General features: G+C 66.7%; 2 protein-coding genes and 2 non-coding genes across 8 annotated transcripts; 1 reads left to right on the forward strand and 3 right to left on the reverse strand.

The window, feature by feature from the left end:
- The first annotated feature begins 1,100 nt into the window (after nt 1–1,100).
- On the forward strand, nt 1,101–1,264 carry LOC112532224. Its single transcript, XR_003074683.1, has one exon. It is a non-coding gene; the product is annotated as a U1 spliceosomal RNA (small nuclear RNA).
- A 529-nt stretch (nt 1,265–1,793) lies between these two features.
- On the reverse strand, nt 1,794–7,182 carry MAPRE3 (microtubule associated protein RP/EB family member 3). 4 transcript variants are annotated; one of them, XM_015284986.4, is made up of 7 exons: nt 7,118–7,182; nt 4,437–4,564; nt 4,199–4,344; nt 3,962–4,118; nt 3,313–3,464; nt 3,055–3,207; nt 1,794–2,962 (listed from the first exon to the last, which is right to left on the reverse strand). In XM_015284986.4, exons 2-7 carry the CDS (start codon nt 4,555–4,557, stop codon nt 2,894–2,896), a joined length of 798 nt encoding a protein of 265 aa, XP_015140472.2. In that variant the 5' UTR covers nt 4,558–4,564; nt 7,118–7,182; the 3' UTR covers nt 1,794–2,893. The 4 variants fall into 4 exon arrangements, with proteins under 4 accessions (XP_015140472.2, XP_015140471.2, XP_025005025.1 ...); XM_015284985.4 differs by having other exon boundaries at nt 3,917–4,118; XM_025149257.2 differs by lacking the exon at nt 7,118–7,182 and adding an exon at nt 6,432–6,462 and having other exon boundaries at nt 3,917–4,118.
- On the reverse strand, nt 1,796–1,959 carry LOC112532225. Its single transcript, XR_003074684.1, has one exon. It is a non-coding gene; the product is annotated as a U1 spliceosomal RNA (small nuclear RNA).
- Nucleotides 7,183–8,562: 1,380 nt separating the features above from the next.
- On the reverse strand, nt 8,563–18,167 carry LOC107053190 (dihydropyrimidinase-related protein 5-like). 2 transcript variants are annotated; one of them, XM_025149122.3, is made up of 13 exons: nt 18,110–18,167; nt 16,731–16,995; nt 14,948–15,106; nt 14,484–14,663; nt 14,344–14,412; nt 14,201–14,245; nt 14,009–14,084; nt 13,725–13,881; nt 12,803–12,944; nt 12,574–12,716; nt 12,290–12,497; nt 9,672–9,840; nt 8,563–9,247 (listed from the first exon to the last, which is right to left on the reverse strand). In XM_025149122.3, exons 2-13 carry the CDS (start codon nt 16,989–16,991, stop codon nt 9,162–9,164), a joined length of 1,695 nt encoding a protein of 564 aa, XP_025004890.1. In that variant the 5' UTR covers nt 16,992–16,995; nt 18,110–18,167; the 3' UTR covers nt 8,563–9,161. The 2 variants fall into 2 exon arrangements, with proteins under 2 accessions (XP_025004890.1, XP_040553998.1); XM_040698064.2 differs by lacking the exon at nt 9,672–9,840 and having other exon boundaries at nt 9,062–9,247.
- Nucleotides 18,168–18,182: the final 15 nt, after the last annotated feature.

The raw sequence follows: 18,182 nt of genomic DNA on the forward strand, positions 1-18,182 counted from the left end.
CACCACCGGTAGCCATCCATCACAGCACTCAGCTGTGCGACTCATTCCACCACGTTTCCATGATGGCAACTATATCATAGCTTTCTGACCACACGATGGCCTCCAGCTCCTCCTGTTTATTACCCATGCTGCGTGCACTGGTGTCAAAGCACCTGAGCTGGGCCTCCTTTGGAGCGGCAGTAGCCCTAATACCCTCACGACCATACTCAGGTGTTTCCATAGCCACCAACCTCACCGCAACCCTCGTGTTCTTACTAAAAAAGGGCGAGTCATCCTCCTTCTCCACCAAGACACTAGACTGTGGGATCTTACCAGCACATCCCTCTCCTACAAGCACTGGGACGTTACATACAGGCCTCATATTAGTGACCCCAGTTACACTCCCACCCCACTTTGTACCCAGTTTAAAGCTCTATCAATGAACCTTCCCAACTCCCATTGAGAGACCCCATTCTGCCAGTGGGAGAGGCTGCTCCTCTTTGTCTCCTGAGATCACGGAACCATAGAAAGGCCTGGGTTGAAAAGGACCACAATGATCATCGGGTTCCAACCCCCTGCTATGTGCAGGGTCGCCAACCAGCAGACCAGGCTGCCCAGAGCCACATCCAGCCTGGCCTTGAATGCCTCCAGGGATGGGGCACCCACAGCCTCCTTGGGCAACCTGTTCAGTGCGTCACCACCCTCTGGGTGAAAAACTTCCTCCTCATATCCAACCTAAACCTCCCCTTCTGCTCCCTGCAGCAGTCAGCAGTCACAGTGCTTTTGCTTTGCTGAGGAGGTTTTAATGTTAAGTGCGGTCGGGCTGCAAAGCAGCGCGCGCCGAGGCGCTGTTGTGAGCGGGGAGGGGCCTCGGCAGGGGGCGTGGCCATGCAGATCGCTATGCAGATCGCGGTGCAGGGCGCTCCGCGCGCGGCATGCCGGGAGCGCTACGCCACCAACGGAACCCGCGTGGACAGCCGCGGGCAGCGCGTGGGCCGCGGAACGGCGATCCGGAAGGGGTGCGGAGTGGGGCGGGGCGGAACAGCGCTTTGGGATGCGGGTCGCCGTGCGGTGCGGGCTGGTGTCGGGGCGTGGGGAGCGGGGCGGGGCGAGAGCAAAGCATACTTACCTGGCAGGGGAGACACCATGATCAGGCAGGTGGTTTTCCCAGGGCGAGGCTCATCCCCTGCACTCCGGGTGTGCTGACCCCTGCGATTTCCCCAAATGCGGGAAACTCGACTGCATAATTTGTGGTAGTGGGGGACTGCGTTCGCGCTCTCCCCTGATTTGCGCGGTTCAAAGACAGATGAGAGTGGTGGCCGTGCGGAGCGCAGTGTGGGGCGGGCTGTGTGGCGGTGCCACCCCGCGCGGTGCGGTGTTCGCATCTCCCCGCCGCCTTCTCTCTGCTCGCCCCGCGCTGCGAAGGGCTGCGAGCGGTGCCGGTGCGGGGCGCGGAGCTGCAGCCGGGCGCTCCCGGCGCGTTCAGCGCAGCGCACGCCGTGCGGAGCTGCGGCAGCGATCCGACCGCAGAGAGAGAGAGAGCCGCGCTGAGTTCGTCACGCAGCGGACGCGACGCGTGCCGGCAGAACCGACGGGCCGCGCCGCTCCGCTCCGCGGTGGGCTCGTGGGGGCGTGCGGCGGGGAACGGGAGAGCCGGGAACGGCCGTGGAGACGGAAGCGGAGAGCAGCGCCGCTCCTTTACAGCAGCGCCGCGCTTCGGCGGTGGGCGAAAGCCGCGGTTGTGGCGGCACCGCGGCACGGAGAGCTGCGAGGAGCACAGGGGAAGAGCAGCGTTCTGTCTTTGAACCACGCAAATCAGGGGAGAGCGCGAACGCAGTCCCCCACTACCACAAATTATGCAGTCGAGTTTCCCGCATTTGGGGAAATCGCAGGGGTCAGCACACCCGGAGTGCAGGGGATGAGCCTCGCCCTGGGAAAACCACCTGCCTGATCATGGTGTCTCCCCTGCCAGGTAAGTATGCTTTGCTCTCGCCCCGCCCCGCTCCCCACGCCCCGACACCAGCCCGCACCGCACGGCGACCCGCACACCAAACCGCTGTTCCTCTCCTAACCCGCACCGCTCCCCGCACCGCTATTCCCGCACGGCGGCTCACAAGCCGAGGCCCACGGGACTCCACGCGGAGTCGTTGTGTGGGGCGGTGTGCTCCCGGCATGCAGCGCGCTCAGCTCTATTTGCATATCCCCACCCACTAGCAACCGTTTCCCGCGTAGCGTCTCCGCTCCGTATAGCCCCGCTCCACTTCCGCCTCGGCTACTTCCGCCCTGCCCCACTTCCGCTCTGTCTCCCGCAGTAGGCGGTGCTGCGCTGCGCCGCGCCGCGCTCGGAGGGCGGTCCGGCCCCGTGACGGTAGGCGGGCGCACAGCGTTGTACCACGCGAAGTTTATTTTAAATAAAACCGAACACAGATGCGCGCTGTGCAACCGCGGTGACGGCGCTGAAAGCGATGCAGCGAGGGGGAAGGCCGGGCCGGGCCGCTCTCGGTACCCCCCCCTCCCCCCCACCCTCCCCAGCGCCCGGACCCGCGCTGCCCCCACCGGGCCGGGGCCTTCATCCTCCTCCTCCTCCTCCTCCTCCTCTCTCAGGGCTGCGGGCCCCGCGCGGACCCCCCGGCTCAGGGTGGGGGCACCGGGGCACCCCCCACCCCCCCCCCCCCTCCCAAAGCCATGGCACAGTGGGGGCGGAGAGGAACTGAAATAAATATGGGGTGAAAGGGGCGAGGGTGGGGCCGGGGCGCGTCCCCCCCGGCAGACGCACGGCCCCGCTCCGCTGTGCGGTGACATCGGTTTATTGTGGAGACCGGCGCTGTCCCACGGAGCTGCGATGGCGGTGGGGTGCGGGGGCTCAGACCTCAATGTCTATGGAGGGGTCGGACGTGGGGTGAGGCGCGGCGGGTCAGTACTCGTCCTGCTCCTCCGTCTGCTGCTCCTCCAGCTCGTCGTCCTCCGGCGGGGCGAAGCCCTCCTGCGTGGGGGACACGGCACCATCAGCACCGGGACGGCGGCGACCCCGGGGAGCGGTTCCCAGCCCCGGGGCAGCGGTGCTGGCCAACGCACCTCGGTGGCGTAGAGCACGCTGACGATGCCGTTGATGATGGGGCTGTTCTCGTTCTCGTGCTCCTGGCAGATGAGTTCGATGTCCCGCAGTTTGCTGAAGTAGAAATCCCTCTCCTTCTCCAGGCCGTCCACCGTCAGCTTCAGGTCCATCAGCTGCGGGTGGATGGGGATGTCAGCGCTGGGGAAGGTGGGGGGGGGGAGGTTGGGGTGTGGGGGGGGTTCCCCCCTCGTTCCACGCTCCCCGTGCCCCCAGCGTACCTGCTGGTTGAGCTCCAGGATCTGTGCGTCAGCCTCGGAGCCCCCGTTGCGGGTGGCAGGGGAGTTTTTCCGCAGGATGCCGCTGGGGACGTTGCCCAGGCGTGCCGGGTGCTGCGTGTTCTTGGGGCCCGTGGGGGAGGTCCTCTGTGGGACTTGGGGGGAGGGGGGGGTGGGGGCCGGAGAGCAGCGTTAATGCCGGAGAATCCCCACCCAGCGGCAGCGGGCCGAGGGGCTGAGCCGCCCCCGTGCCTCAGTTTCCCCAGGCAGAGCCCTCCCCGCGCCCCTCGCAGCCCCTGTGCGGGTGGTGCTTGTGACCGGGGTGGGGGGGGGCTTTGCCATGCAGGCAGCCAGCAGGCGTTCATCCGTGGGTCACGGCACCGTCCCGGGTCGTGGCACTGTCCCTAAGTTGCGGCGCCGCCCCCGGGTTAGCGGGTTACCCACGGGTTACTGCACAGCCCTGGGTTGTGGCACCGTCCCCTGCCCGTCCCTGATGGCTGCAGGCAGCAGAGCGCAGGCAGGGCAGGGTGGGGGCACGCTGGGGGTGCACGCGCTGAGCGCAGCGAGAGCGATGTGGGGCGCGGGAGGCGGGGGTCCCGGGCATTACCTGCAGTGCCAATGAGTTTCTTGGGTTTGTTGAAGCTGTGATCACCTGGGTTAGGGGCGGGCGCCACGTCCTGGCCCTGCCGTGCCAGCAGCGGGTTGTATTCCTTCCCGTCGTAGTTGGCGTCAAAGAACTTCTTGAACCATTGGATGAACTCAAAGTTGTCCTGGAACTTTCCCTTCACCAGCCTCTCCACTGCGATGATCTGCGGGGACGTACGGGCTGGGGGCCGCCCTCCCCGCCCAGCACCCCCTGCTGTGCCCCCCGACCCGCGCCACGACCTACCTTATCCACTCCCATCTTCTTGAAGGCGGCCTGCAGCACCTTGAAGTTGTGGATGTATTCGTGCTCCAGCTTGGCCTGGAACTTCACCTTGCGCAGGTGCACGCAGCCGGGGAACAGCATGTCCATGAACTGGCAGTAGGCAGCCCCTGGGAGGGGGGGGAAAAGGGGAGGGAAGGACGCGTGTCGGGCGGCTGTGACACCCCCAGGGGGACACTACGGGGTGGTGGCACGTCCCCACCTGAGCAGAGCTGCTCGATCTTGGTGTAGTTGAGCTGCAGGGAGTCGTTGACCCAGGCCAGCATGTCATGGCGGCTCAGGTTCTCGCTGGTCACCGAGGTGGAGTACACATTGACGGCCATGCCCCAGCTGCAGAAACACAGGGCATCACGTGGGATCCCCCCAGCCTTCTATAGGGCACGGCTGTGGGGCAGGAAGCAGCCTTCCCCATCAGGAACCCCCCCTCTGCGGGGCACGACGGCGGGGTGGGATGCGGTCCTCCCCATGGGGGGATCCCCCTCTGTGGGGCAGGAGGTTACCCTCCCTGCTGAGTACTGAGCCGCTGCCGTTGGGACCTCTGTCCTCTGGGGGCACAGCTGTGGGGCAGGATGCAGCCCGGTGCCATTGGGACCCCCCACTACGAGGGCAGAGCTGTGGGAGAGGGGGAGCACGATGCGACCCTCCCCATTGGGATGTCCCACCCCCGGGGCACGGCTGTGGGGCAGAAGGTACATTATGCAGCCGGGTACCATCACGACGCCCCAACCACAGGCACGGTGCTGGGGGGCTGTGGGTGTGCCGCCAACCCCCATAAGCAGCTTACAGCCCCCCCCCCCAGCCCGGCCCAGCCCTCGATTGCATCCTAATCTGCCCGGGGTACACTGGAGCAGGGCTTAGAGGGGCAACATCTGCCAAGAGATCCCGTGCCCAGATGGCGAGGGGATGTGGGGCAGCCCCCAGCCCCACAGCACATCACTGGGAGGGGGGGGGGGGGAGACAGGGGGGGAGGTGGCCACGGTGCTGCACTCTCACCCCACACCCAATGCTGGGGATTGGGCACACGGCGCTCATCCCGCCGGCTGTGGCTAAAAGCTTTGGGAAGCGACCCTACTGCCCCGAGAGTGTGGTGGGGGTCCCCCCCGCAGCCCCCAAGCCCCCATCCGTAGGCATTAATCCGCTTTCACTGTGCGGCGCAGATCAGAGATCACGGCTTAGGGGCCGGCTGCGAGCCGTGGGGGGGGGGGGGGGGCAGAGCCACCTCCTCCCCATCAGCCGGGGTGAGGCCGCCCCTTTGGGTCCCCCCCGGCCCGGAGCTGTCGACGCGGGGGGAGCGGAGCAGAGCGGAGCGGAGCGGAGCTGAGTCATGCGCGGCTCTGAGCCACGCACTGCGGTGCCGCCGCGCTGCTGTTGGCGCACGGTGCGCGATGGGGACAGCCCTGTGGGCACCGCGGCTCCGGGATGCACGGCGCGGGGCTCACACAGCATCCATAGGGGGGGAGGGGGGGAGGGAGGGATGGGGAGGGCGGGGGGAAGAGCGGCGTTTCCTTCTGGCTGTAGTGAGAGAAGGAGTTCGTTCGCAACCGCGGTGGCGAATCCAGGTCAACCCAGCGCCAGACGCGGTGCCACGCGTGGGCAACCAAATCGAGCGGCATCCTCAGGGCGTTGGGATTCGGAGGCACCAAAATGGGGGGGGGGGGGGGGTTGGGAAAGGGGAAACCCTGCGGCTGGGGGAGGAGTGGGGATCCCGAGAGCGGAGACCCCAAAAGCGGAGCGGGGGACCCCCGGGATTGGACGGAGTTGAGGATTGGAGGGACGTCAGGATTGGAGGGAGCTGAGGAGGAGGACCCCGGGAGGAGGGAGCCCGTGAGCAGGGGATCGCAGCGGCAAAGGAGCCGGGAGTTGGGGGGGGGGGGGGGACCCCAGGAACAGAGGGGACCCCCGGGACCCCAGAAGCAAAGATCCCGGCAGCGGAGGGACTTCGGGATCTGAGACCCCACAGTCGGGGGGGACCTCAGGAGCTGCGGGTGGGGGGGAGGAGGAGGAGAACAGCCGACACCTCGGGATCGGGAACAGGGAGGGATCGGTGGGACCCCACAAGGCGGAAGACCGCAGGAACGGGGACTGCGGGGACCGGGGGGGGTGGGGGGGGGGAAGGAGCAGAAGGAGCTCAGAATCGACGCCGACCTCAGAGCGGACCTCCCGTCCCGCCGCCCCCCATCGCCGTGGCCGCGCTTACCTCTGCATTTCGGCCTCGGCCGCAGCACGGCGCGGGGAGAGCGGCGGGGCGGACGGGAATGGAGGGTGAAGGGGGGGGGGGGGGGGGGGGGGGGGATGCGGGATGGATGCGGGGTGGGATGCGGTGGCACCGCCCGCCCCGGGGAAGGCGCGGCGCTATTTTGGGAGCCGCGTCCCGTCGGCTGCCGGCGACCAACAGCCGTGCGGGGATACGGCGCGGCTCTGCGCTGCCGGCGGCCCCCCGGGGGAGGCGGCGGAGGGGCCGCGTCCCCACAGCGGGCACGGAGCTGTGCCGCCCACACACACACAGCCCCGGGGGCCGACCGGGCCGCGTCCCCCGTGCGCCGCCACCCCGAGCCGTATCACCGCCGTGTCAGCGCCGTATCACCGCCGTATCACCGCCGTGTCAGCGCCGTATCACCGCCGTGTCAGCGCCGTATCACCGCCGTGTCAGCGCCGTATCACCGCCGTAGCGCCGCCCGGACCGCCGCCCCCCCCCGCCCCGCAGCGCCACAACGGCCGCCCCCCCCCTTCCCTCAGGGCCGCTCCATTCCGGAGGGCCGTTCGGAGCCCTCCCGGTACCCCCCGACAGGGCCGTGTCGGCCGTCCCCCGCCTCGGCGCGGCGCTGTCCCCCCTTCCCGTCCCGTCCCGTCCCGTCCCGTCCCGTCCCGTCCCGCCCCGCTCACCGCTCGGGCCGCCCCCGCCGCTCTCCGCTGCCCGCAGCGCTCTGGGGACCGGGCCGGCACCGGGCGGGCACTGCGCATGCGCCGCCGCCGCTTCCCCGCTGCGGGGTGGGGCCGCGCTGACCGCGCCCTCGTCTCCACGGCAACGGCCGGAGGGATCGCCCCCTTCTCTCCGGCGCCGCTTCCGGCACAGCGCCCCCTGGCGGCCGGCGGCGGTGGAGGACTGACGGAGCCCCGCGTCCCGCTGCCCCCGGCTCCACGTCCGCAGGGCACGGCTCCCCGCACCCCCATGTCCCCATTGCTGTGTCCCCATGTCCCCGTGTCCCCACATCCCCACGTCCCCATCCCCATCACTCCATTGTCCCCGTGTCCCATTCCCATTCGGGTCCCCCTTGCTCTGTGTCCCCACATCCCCGTGTCCCCATCTCCATGTCCCCATGGCCCCATTTCTAAGTCCCCATATCCCCACCTCCCTGTGTCCCCATGTCATGTCCCTATGTCCCTATATCCCCACACTCCCATGTCCCCACCTCCATGTCCTCATGTCCCTATATCCCCATGTCCCTACATCCCCACGTCCCTATATCCCCACAGTCCCATGTCCCCATCTCCATGTCCCCATGTCCCTATATCCCCATGTCCCTATGTCCCTATATCCCCACATCCGTGTCCCCATGTCCTTATTTCTGCCCCCCTATCCCCATCTCCCTGTGTCCCCATGCCCCGTGTCCCCATGTCCCTATATCCCCACATCCCTGTGTCCCCATGTCATGTCCCCATGTCCCTATATCCCCACACTCCCATGTCCCCACCTCCGTGTCCCCATGTCCCTATATCCCCACGTCCATGTCCCCATGTCCTTATTTCTGCCCCCTATCCCCACCTCCCTGTGTCCCCATGTCATGTCCCCACATCCCTATATCCCCACGTCCGTGTCCCCATCTCCATGTCCCCATGTCCTTATTTCTGCCCCCCTATCCCCATATCCCCACCTCCCTGTGTCCCCATGTCATGTCCCCATGTCCCTATATCCCCACATCCCTGTGTCCCCACCTCCATGTCCCCATGTCCCTATATCCCCACACTCCCATGTCCCCACCTCCATGTCCTCATGTCCCTATATCCCCACCGTCCCATGTCCCCATCTCCATGTCCCCATGTCCTTATTTCTGCCCCCCTATCCCCATATCCCCACATCCCTGTGTCCCCACCTCCATGTCCCCATATCTCCATGTCCCTGTCCTCACCTCCATGTCCCCATGTCCCTATATCCCCACATCCCTGTATCCCCACGTCCCCATCCCCGTGTCTCTACTGTCCCCAGGCCATGTCCCCATTTGCGCCCCCATATCCCCCCTCCCCCCCGTGCCGACGCTGCCATTGCAGTGCAGTGTTGGTGCCGCCCCTCCGTTCCCCCCCCCGACCCCAAATCAGACAGCGCTGCCGTGAGAACAGTTTTAATGCGCGACGGGAGCGGCCCCCCCTCGCCTACGGGGACATCTATAGGGACAAAGTGCACGAAGCCACATTTCACATCTCACACTACCCCGGGGGGGGGGACGGGGACGGGGGCAGGGGCGGCCCCATAGCACCATGGTGTGTGTGTGTGGGGGGATGGGTATGTGGAGGGGGGGGGGGGGGTGGGTGGGGTGTGGGGGGGGTCCCTGCGGTGTCGTCCCCTCCCGCTATCGACACGAACCATTATTGGGGGCATTTCCACGCGATGCACAAAGGAGGCAAAAAAATGCTCACTGATCCAAACCCGACGTGCAAACAGAAAAGGGATGGGGGGGGGGCTCTGCTCCTGTCCCCCCCCCCACCGCTCCCCCCCCCCCCCCTTCCTGCAGACCCCCGCTCCCATCGCTGGGGCTCGGAGCTGCGGCCCTACAGCACAGCTCCGGGGGGTCCCCCCCATCCACCGGGGTACCCCTCGGGAAGGAGGGGCCACATCTCGGCTGAGCTGGGGGGGAGGAGGGGGGGGGTGGGCGCGGGGGGGGCCCCGCCGGAGGGCTGCCTGCATCCTCACTTGGGGGGCAGCCCCTCGGCGTTACCAAATGCCGCTCGATCGCCCTCCGGGGGGGGCGAGGATCCGGGCCGAGGCGCGTTTGGGGACGTGATCATCGATCTGCGAACCTGGGGTGGGGGGGGGGGGGGACGGATGGATACGTGGATGGCTGCACGGGACCCATAGCGCAGCCCTCCGCCCCCCCCCCCCCCCTTCCAGCACCACTCCCACCACCCGCTCCGACACCATGGGAACGTGGGATGGGGATGGGAATGGGGATGGGATGAGGGGGGGGGGTCAGCCCAGGAGCTGCGGGTGCTGCATAAAGGTGAATGGGGGGGGGGGGGATATAAGGGGTGTATGGGGGGTACGCTGGGGCTGCCCAGGATGCCCTGGGATGCTCAGGGCTGTACTGGGTTGTACTGGGATGCTCCAGGTTGGTGGCGTGGGGTGGCCGGGGAGGCATCGGGAAGCCCAGGTTGCCCCTGGGGTACATTGGGGTGGCCCTGGGGGTGCCCTGGGGGTGCCCTGGGGGTGCCGGGCCCCTCTTACCGGACAGGCTGAAGCTGGACTCGTGCAGGTCCCTCATGCCCCCGTGGCGCGTGGCGGGCCGGGTGGGCGTATCGGCCAGGGGTGTCCCCGTCTCTTTTTTCCCCGCGTGGACCACTGCTGCCACGTCCCCCAGGTACGGGCTGCGGTCCACGGCCCTCGGCTTTAAGCTCTGCCGGGAGATGGGGTTGGAGGGGGAGAAGCACAGAGCGGGGATGGGGGGTGGAGCTGTGAGCTGAGCCCATCTAGGGGGCTACGGGGTGGGTGCGGGGTTATGGGGTGGGCGTAGGGCTGGGGGTGGGCGTGGGGATGGGGGGTCTCGCTGCAGCCATGGGGCGGGTATGGGGTGCCCCTCGGCGTGGGATAGAGATGGGGGGGGTGGTGGTCTGTGGTTTATGAGGAGGAGATGGATGGCCCCAGTGGTGCTGCCCGGTGCCCCCCTGCAATGCCATCCCCCAGAGCAACACCAACCCGTGCCCCCCCAGCAATGGGCCCGGTGCCACGGTGTGGGGACACACTGGGGATGGGGATGGAATTGGGGATGGGATGGAGATGGGGATAGGGATGATGGGGATGGAGATGGGGATGGAGATGGTGGGGATGGGGATGATGGGGATGGGGATGGTGGGGACGGGGATGGTGGGGACGGGGATGGTGGGGACGGGGATGGTGGGGACGGGGATGGTGGGGACGGGGACAGGGATGGGGATAGGGATGATGGAGAAGGGGATGGGGATGGAGATGGGGATGGGGATGATGGAGATAGGGATGAAGATGGAGATGATGGGGATGATGGGGATGGAGATGATGGGGATGGAGATGATGGGGATGATGGCGATGATGGGGATGATGGGGATGATGGGGATGGAGATGGGGATGATGGAGATAGGGATGGAGATGGAGATGATGGGAATGGGGATGATGGGGATGATGGGAATGGGGATGATGGAGATGATGGGGATGGGGATGATGGGGATGATGGGGATGACGGGGATGATGGAGATGGGGATGGGAATGATGGGGATGGGGATAGGGATGATGGGGATGGAGATGATGGGAATGGAGATGATGGAGATGATGGAGATGGGGATGGGGATACGGATGATGGAGATGGGGATGGAGATGGTGGGGATGGGGATGGAGATGGTGGGGATGGGGATGATGGGGATGGTGGGGACGGGGATGGGGATAGGGATGATGGAGAAGGGGATGGGGATGGAGATGGGGATGGGGATGATGGAGATAGGGATGGAGATGGAGATGATGGGGATGATGGGGATGGAGATGATGGGGATGGAGATGGAGATGGGGATAGATATGATGGGGATGGAGATGATGGGGATGGAGATGATGGGGATGATGGGGATGGAGATGGGGATGATGGAGATGATGGGGATGGGGACGATGGGGATGATGGGGATGGGGATGATGGGGATGGGGATGACGGGGATGGGGATGATGGGGATGATGGGGACGACGGGGATGACGGGGACGACGGGGATGACGGAGATGATGGGGATGATGGGGATGGGGATGATGGGGATGATGGGGATGATGGGGATGGAGATGGAGATGATGGGGATGGAGATGGAGGGGATGGAGATGGAGGGGATGGAGATGGAGGGGATGGGGATGGGGATGATGGGGATGATGGGGATGATGGGGATGATGGGGATGATGGGGATGATGGAGATGATGGAGATAGGGATGGAGATGGAGGGGATGGGGATGGGGATGATGGGGATGATGGGGATGATGGGGATGATGGGGATGATGGGGATGATGGGGATGATGGAGATAGGGATGGAGATGGAGATGATGGGAATGGGGATGATGGGGATGATGGGAATGGGGATGATGGAGATGATGGGGATGATGGGGATGGGGATGATGGGGATGATGGGGATGGGGATGATGGGGATGATGGGGATGATGGGGATGGAGATGGAGATGATGGGGATGGAGATGGAGGGGATGGAGATGGAGGGGATGGAGATGGAGGGGATGGAGATGGAGGGGATGGGGATGGGGATGATGGGGATGATGGGGATGATGGGGATGATGGGGATGATGGAGATAGGGATGGAGATGGAGATGATGGGAATGGGGATGATGGGGATGATGGGAATGGGGATGATGGAGATGATGGGGATGGGGATGATGGGGATGATGGGGATGGAGATGGAGATGATGGGGATGGGGATGATGGGGATGATGGGGATGACGGGGATGATGGGGATGATGGAGATGATGGAGATAGGGATGGAGATGGAGATGATGGGAATGGGGATGATGGGGATGATGGGAATGGGGATGATGGGGATGATGGGAATGGGGATGATGGAGATGATGGGGATGGGGATGATGGGGATGATGGGGATGGGGATGGGAATGATGGGGATGGGGATAGGGATGATGGGGATGGAGATGATGGGAATGGAGATGATGGAGATGATGGAGATGGGGATGGGGATACGGATGATGGGGATGGAGATGATGGGGATGGAGATGATGGGGATGGAGATGATGGGGATGGAGATGATGGGGATGGGTCTGCGCCACCCAGACCACGGCACAGCGTCAGGGTGCCACTGCTGCCTGCACGTCCCCGCGCCCCGCACCTTCTCGCGCTGCACCAGCTTCTTGTAGACGCAGTCAGGGAAGGAGCGCAGTGGGCAGAAGCGCCCGGTGCCCTCGGCGCACATGAAGACTCCGTTCTCGTAGACCACGCGCCCGCGGCTGATGGTGACCAGCGGCACGCCGTGGCACCGCATGTTCTCGTACAGGTTGACATCCCCTCCCTGCACCTGGGTGCTGGCTGAGATGGTCCTGGAGGCGGGCGAGAAGCGGGGCGCTGAGCGTTGCCCCGCGGCGCCGACCCCGTCGCCCCGCGCCCCGCGCCCACCTGGTGGCCTCGGGGTCCCACACCACCACATCGGCGTCGGCGCCGGGCACGATGCGGCCCTTGCGGGGGTACAGGTTGTGCAGCTTGGCCGCGTTGGAGCTGGTGACGGCCACGAAACGGTTCTCGTCCATTTTGCCCCCCACCTGCGGGGTGGGAGCGCGGTGAGGACGCGGCTCCGCTGACGGATGGGGCCGCGCGCCACCCGTAGGGCTGCAGCCCCCGCACGCACCACGCCGCGCTCCCAGATGATGTTCATGCGGTCCTGCACCCCGCTGACGCCGTGCGGGATCTTGGTGAAGTCCTCGCGGCCCATCGCCTTCTGCTTGGCGCTGAACGGGCGGTGGTCCGAGGCCACCACGTTCAGGGTGTCACTGAGGGCAATGGGGACGGAGGGGCTGGGGGTCATCGCTGGTGGGGGGGCGTGGGGAGAGGGGTTCCGTGCCACGGGGAGCTCAGGAGCGGTGCAGAGGGGTGCCTGGGGGGGCTGAGGGCTCAGGGAGGGGGGCATCCTTGCATTGAGGTGCTCAGGGAGTGGGGTTTCCGTGCAGTGGGGTGCTCAGGGCCCACGGAGGGGGGATCTTGGGGAGCTGGGCATCCATGCAATGGGGTTCTTGGGGAGTTGGACACCCATGCAATGGGGTTCTTGGGGAGCAAGGTGCTTGGGGAGTGGGGCGCTCAAGGATTCAGACATCCATGCATTGAGGTGTTCAGGGAATGGGGCTTCCGCGCAGTAGAGTGCTCAGGACTCACGGAGTGGGGTGCTTGGGGAGCTGGGCACCCACGCAGTGGGACTCTTGGGAGTGGGACGCTCATGCAATGGAGCTCTTGGGGAGGGGGACACTCATGGAGTGGGGTGCTTGGGGTGCAGGGTGCTTGGGGAGCTGGGTACCTGCGCAATGGGGTGGGGAGGGAGTGGGGTGCTCGTCGATCGGGACACCCGTGCATTGAGGTAGACAGGGAATGGGGCTCAGCGGGGTGCTCGGGAGCCATGGAGCAGGGTGCTGGGGGAGCTGTGCACCCACACAGCGGGGTCCTTGGGGAGGGGGACACTCATCCAGTGGGGTGCTTGGAGAGTTGGGTGCTTGGGGAGCAGGGCACCCAGGGGCTGGGGATGGGGCCGGGGCGCCCCGAGGTGCCCTGGTGGGGGGTACCTGGCGAGCAGGCTGAGGAGGTGGGCGGAGGTGTTGGTGTCGAGGCGCAGGGGGGGCACGGTGACGTAGGCGGCGGCGTGGAACCAGTCCTGGTGGTAGTAGTGCAGCCCCGTCAGCGTGGCGTGCGCCGTCGTCGTCTCCGCGTACACCGCCTTCCCTGCGGGAGGGCCACGGCGTGGGGTCGGGGCTGCGGACCACGTGCCCACCCACGTGCCCACCCACGTGCCCACCCACGTGCCCACCCACGTGCCCGTGTCCCCACGCGCGGCCCCCCCCCGGCGTACCCTGCATCTTGGCGGCCGCGATGACGTCCCCCGCCGCCATGCTGGAGACGTTCACCAGGTACACGGGGCAGTGCGTCTGCGGGCAGAGCCACCACGGGGTGACACGGGGTGACACGGGGTGACACGGGGTGACACGGGGACCCCCGGGTCGGGGGCACCGCCTGCAGACCTCACAGCACACGGGGCACTCACCCTGTTGGCGATGGTGATGGCGCGGTGCGTGGCCTCCGCCTCCAGCTGTGGGGAGAGGGAGCGGGGTATGGCACCAGGAGGGGGGCAATGGGGGCAGGGCACGGAGTGGGGACAGCGTCCACCCCCCCTCTCCCCACACCCACCTCCTCAGGCCGGCTGATCTCGATGCCCTCAGGCCCGGTGATGCCCAGCTCCAGTGCTTCCTTCGCTCCCTGCGGGGCACGGCACAGCATTGAGGCGTCCCCATTGCTGTGTCACCTCGTCCCCGTGGCCCCTCACCCACCTCGGCCACCAGGTCCCCGTTCTCGGCGTGCACGCGGGCGATGGCCCCGATGTCCCGGCAGGCACGCAGGGCCTGGTACAGCTCCCCATCCCGCAGCATGTACAGCTCCTTGTAGGCCAGGAACATCTGGAAGGAGTTCACCCCCTTCTCCCGCACCAGAGTCTCCATCTCCGCCTTCACCTGCAGTGGGGGCACAGCGGCTGCGGGCACCGCCGTATGGGGCAGGGCCCACGCGTCACCCCGTGGGATGGGGGATGAGTGGCTCTGGGGCGCACGGAGCTATGGGGTGGGTGCAACGGGGACCCGTGTCATCCTCGGCACAGGGCTCACGGTGGCACTGGGGCGCGCACACCGGTGCCGTGGGGCACCCCCGCCTATGGGGTGGGCGCAGACGGGCACATGGGGGGGGGTGGTGGCTCGGGGAGGGGGGGACACCCCACCCACCCCATGGGGGGTTCACCCACCTGCGGCGCCCACCAGGTGACGCCCACGTGCAGGGCGTAGTCGCAGCACACCTGGGGGTCTGCGAGCGCGCGGCACCGCTCGAAGGCATCCACCAGCGAGCGCTCCTTGGCGGGCAGCACGTGGCCCAGCACCATCGTCGTGCCCCCCACCAGCGCCGCCTGCGGGGACAGGGTGGGGAGGTGATGGGGAGATGGCCCCGCGTCACCCCGCAGAGCTAAGCCACAAAGCCACAAAGCTGCTTTGGCGGTGGCACCGCGCCGGGTGTCACCGCTGTCATTGTGTGCGCCGCGGGGATGGGGACGGGGACAGACGGCGCTGCCCCATACAATGGAGCTCTGTGCAGGGGATGGGGCTGTGCTGGGAGGAGTGGGGCTGGGGGTGGGGGTGGGACCCACAGCATGGCTGAGATTTATGGCATGGATGCAATCTCAAGTAAGGCTGGGACCCATGGCACAACTGGGACCCATAGCATGGCAACACTGGGACCCATGGCATGGTTAGGACCTACAGCATGACTGGGACCTGTTGCATGGCACAAATGGGACCCGTAGCATGGCTGGGACCCATGGCATGGCACAAATGGGACCCATGGCATGGTTAGGACCTACAGCATGACTGGGATCTGTGGCATGGCACAATTGGGACCCATAGCATGGCTGGAATCCATAGCATGGCACAACTGGGACCCATAGCATGGCTGGGACCCATGGCATGGTTAGGACCCACGGCATGACTGGGACCTGTGGCATGGCACAATTGGGACTCATAGCATGGCTGGGACCCATGGCATGGCACGGCTGGGACCCATGGCATGGCTAGGACCTACAGCGTGACTGGGACCTGTGGCATGGCACAATTGGGACTCATAGCACGGCTGGGACCCATGGCATGGCACGACTGGGACCCATGGCATGGTTAGGACCTACAGCATGACTGGGACCTGTGGCATGGCACAATTGGGATCCGTAGCATGGCTGGGACCCATAGCATGGCACAACTGGGACCCATAGCATGGCTGGAATCCATAGCATGGCACAACTGGGACCCATAGCATGGCTGGAACCCATAGCATGGCACAACTGGGACCCATAGCATGGCTGGGACCCATGGCATGGCACGGCTGGGACCCATAGCATGGCTGGGACCCATGGCACGGCACAAATGGGACCCATGGCATGGTTAGGACCTACAGCATGACTGGGACCTGTGGCATGGCACAATTGGGACCCGTAGCATGGCTGGGACCCATAGCATGGCACAACTGGGACCCATAGCATGGCTGGAATCCATAGCATGGCACAACTGGGACCCATAGCATGGCTGGGACCCATGGCATGGCACGGCTGGGACCCATAGCATGGCTGGGACCCATGGCATGGCACGGCTGGGACCCATGGCACGGCACAAATGGGACCCATGGCATGGTTAGGACTTACAGCATGACTGGGATCTGTGGCATGGCACAATTGGGACCCATAGCATGGCTGGAATCCATAGCATGGCACAACTGGGACCCATAGCATGGCTGGGACCCATGGCACGGCACAAATGGGACCCATGGCATGGTTAGGACTTACAGCATGACTGGGACCTGTGGCACAGCTGGGACCCACGGCACTGCCAGGACACATGGCTGAGAGCCAGGGCATGACCAAGACCTACACCACGGCCAGGTGCTGGACCCAGCAGTGACCTCTACGGGGCTGCACCCCATATGGCTCCAACCCACCCCCACCTCCCCCATCCCCACCCTGCACCCTCCAGCCCCACGGCGCCGCCCACCTTCGTGCCGTGGTAGAAGTCATCGAGGCAGGTGGCGTTCATGAAGGTCTGATGGAAGTGGGTGCTGGTGTCGATGCCTCCGGGGATGACCAGCTTGCCGCTGGCGTCGATCACTTTGGCACCTCCGGGGATCATCAGCTCTCGCCCCACTTGCTGGATGATGCCGTTCTCGATGTAGACGTCGGCCTCCATCGAGCAGTCGTCGTTCACCACCTTCCCCCCCTTGATCAGGATCCGCACCGAGGCCGCGTTGGCCAGCATGGCGCTGCGGGCACGGCGTGGGGCAGAGGGGCAACCCGGGGGTCAACGGGGCGCTCCGTAGGGCCGGCACCACCCGCAGCCCCCCCCGGAACCCGCAGCCCCGCGTTCAATGGGCTTCCCCTCCTCCTGCCTCGGGGGCTCTCGCTGCGCTGCCCCGCAGCCCCACGGCCCGCAGCAGCTGAGCATCCCGGCGCCGCGGCTCGGGCAGCTGCCCGGGGTGGGGCCGCGGCTGTGACCCGTAGCACCGGGCGTGCCGTTATCCGGCCGGGGGGACGCGAAGACGCCCCGGGAGGCAGCGGCTGCCGCTGCGTCGCACCCCGCAGATGAAAGAGACGGCGGTGACGGATTTGGGGCGGCGGGGAGAGGCACCGCCCTGCAGCAGCACGGCGCGACGGGGCCGACGGGGACCTCGGGGGGGGGTGGGGGGCGGCGGTGCGGGAGGGACGCGCGTGGGACCCACGGAGCGCGGCCCCGACCGCCGCTCGGCCCCGGATCCCATCTCCCCATCGGCGGCACCCGACGGCCCCGCGCCGCCCCGAATCCCACGGCGGTACCCGACGGGCACCGCCCGCGCCCCCCCCCCCCCCCCCCACCCCTCATCCCACCGCGCACCGCCCCGAACACCTCCCGGCCCCAAATCCCACCCGGCCCCGCCCGCCCCCCCCCCCACCACCCCTCCCCGCTTTGTGCCGCGGCCCCGCTGAGGACAAAGGCGGCGGCGCTGCGGCCACGCCCGGGGGTCCCCCCCGCTCCGGTACCGCCGCCGCTCCCCTCCCCCCGATCCCCCCCCGGTACCGCCCCGCAGACAAAGCCCCATTGTTCCCCGCCCTATCGCGATACCCCGCGCCCACCCTCGGCCCCGTCGCGACGCGGCCACCCGACGGAGGGGGTGAGCGCGGAGGCGACCCCGGGGCATATCGCGACAGCCCCTCCCCGTCGCGATACGCGCACCTGTCGCGATCAGGACCCGCCTATCGCGATACGGGAGAGACAAACGGGGCCCGGCGGGAGCGGGAACGCCATTTCCCACCGAATCCCATCTTATCCCATAACAGCGCCCCGGGCATCCCATAATAACACCCCCGGCATCCCGCCGCGCCCCATCCTCCCTCCCGTACCTCCGCTCTCCGCTCCGCTCCGCTCCCGCCGCACCCTCCGCTCCGCTCCGCTATCCCCTAAGCCACGCCCCCG

The sequence above is a fragment of the Gallus gallus genome, chromosome 3, assembly GCF_016699485.2.
Source record: "Gallus gallus isolate bGalGal1 chromosome 3, bGalGal1.mat.broiler.GRCg7b, whole genome shotgun sequence".
Classification (NCBI taxonomy): domain Eukaryota; kingdom Metazoa; phylum Chordata; class Aves; order Galliformes; family Phasianidae; genus Gallus; species Gallus gallus.

What these genes read in the sequence shown, in the direction of transcription:
- MAPRE3 (XM_025149257.2), bottom strand. An exon ending in GATCGAGCAGCTCTGCTCAG is followed by an intron (nt 4,345 to 4,436) that starts GTGGGGACGTGC and finishes CCCCCCTCCCAG; the next exon opens with GGGCTGCCTACTGCCAGTTC. An exon ending in GAAACTCATTGGCACTGCAG is followed by an intron (nt 3,465 to 3,916) that starts GTAATGCCCGGG and finishes CCTCCCCCCAAG; the next exon opens with TCCCACAGAGGACCTCCCCC.
- LOC107053190 (XM_025149122.3), bottom strand. Translation starts at nt 16,991, where the DNA reads ATGCTGGCCAACGCGGCCTCGGTGCGGATCCTGATCAAGGGGGGGAAG. An exon ending in AGATCAGCCGGCCTGAGGAG is followed by an intron (nt 14,246 to 14,343) that starts GTGGGTGTGGGG and finishes CTCTCCCCACAG; the next exon opens with CTGGAGGCGGAGGCCACGCA. An exon ending in TCATCTGGGAGCGCGGCGTG is followed by an intron (nt 12,717 to 12,802) that starts GTGCGTGCGGGG and finishes CCCACCCCGCAG; the next exon opens with GTGGGGGGCAAAATGGACGA.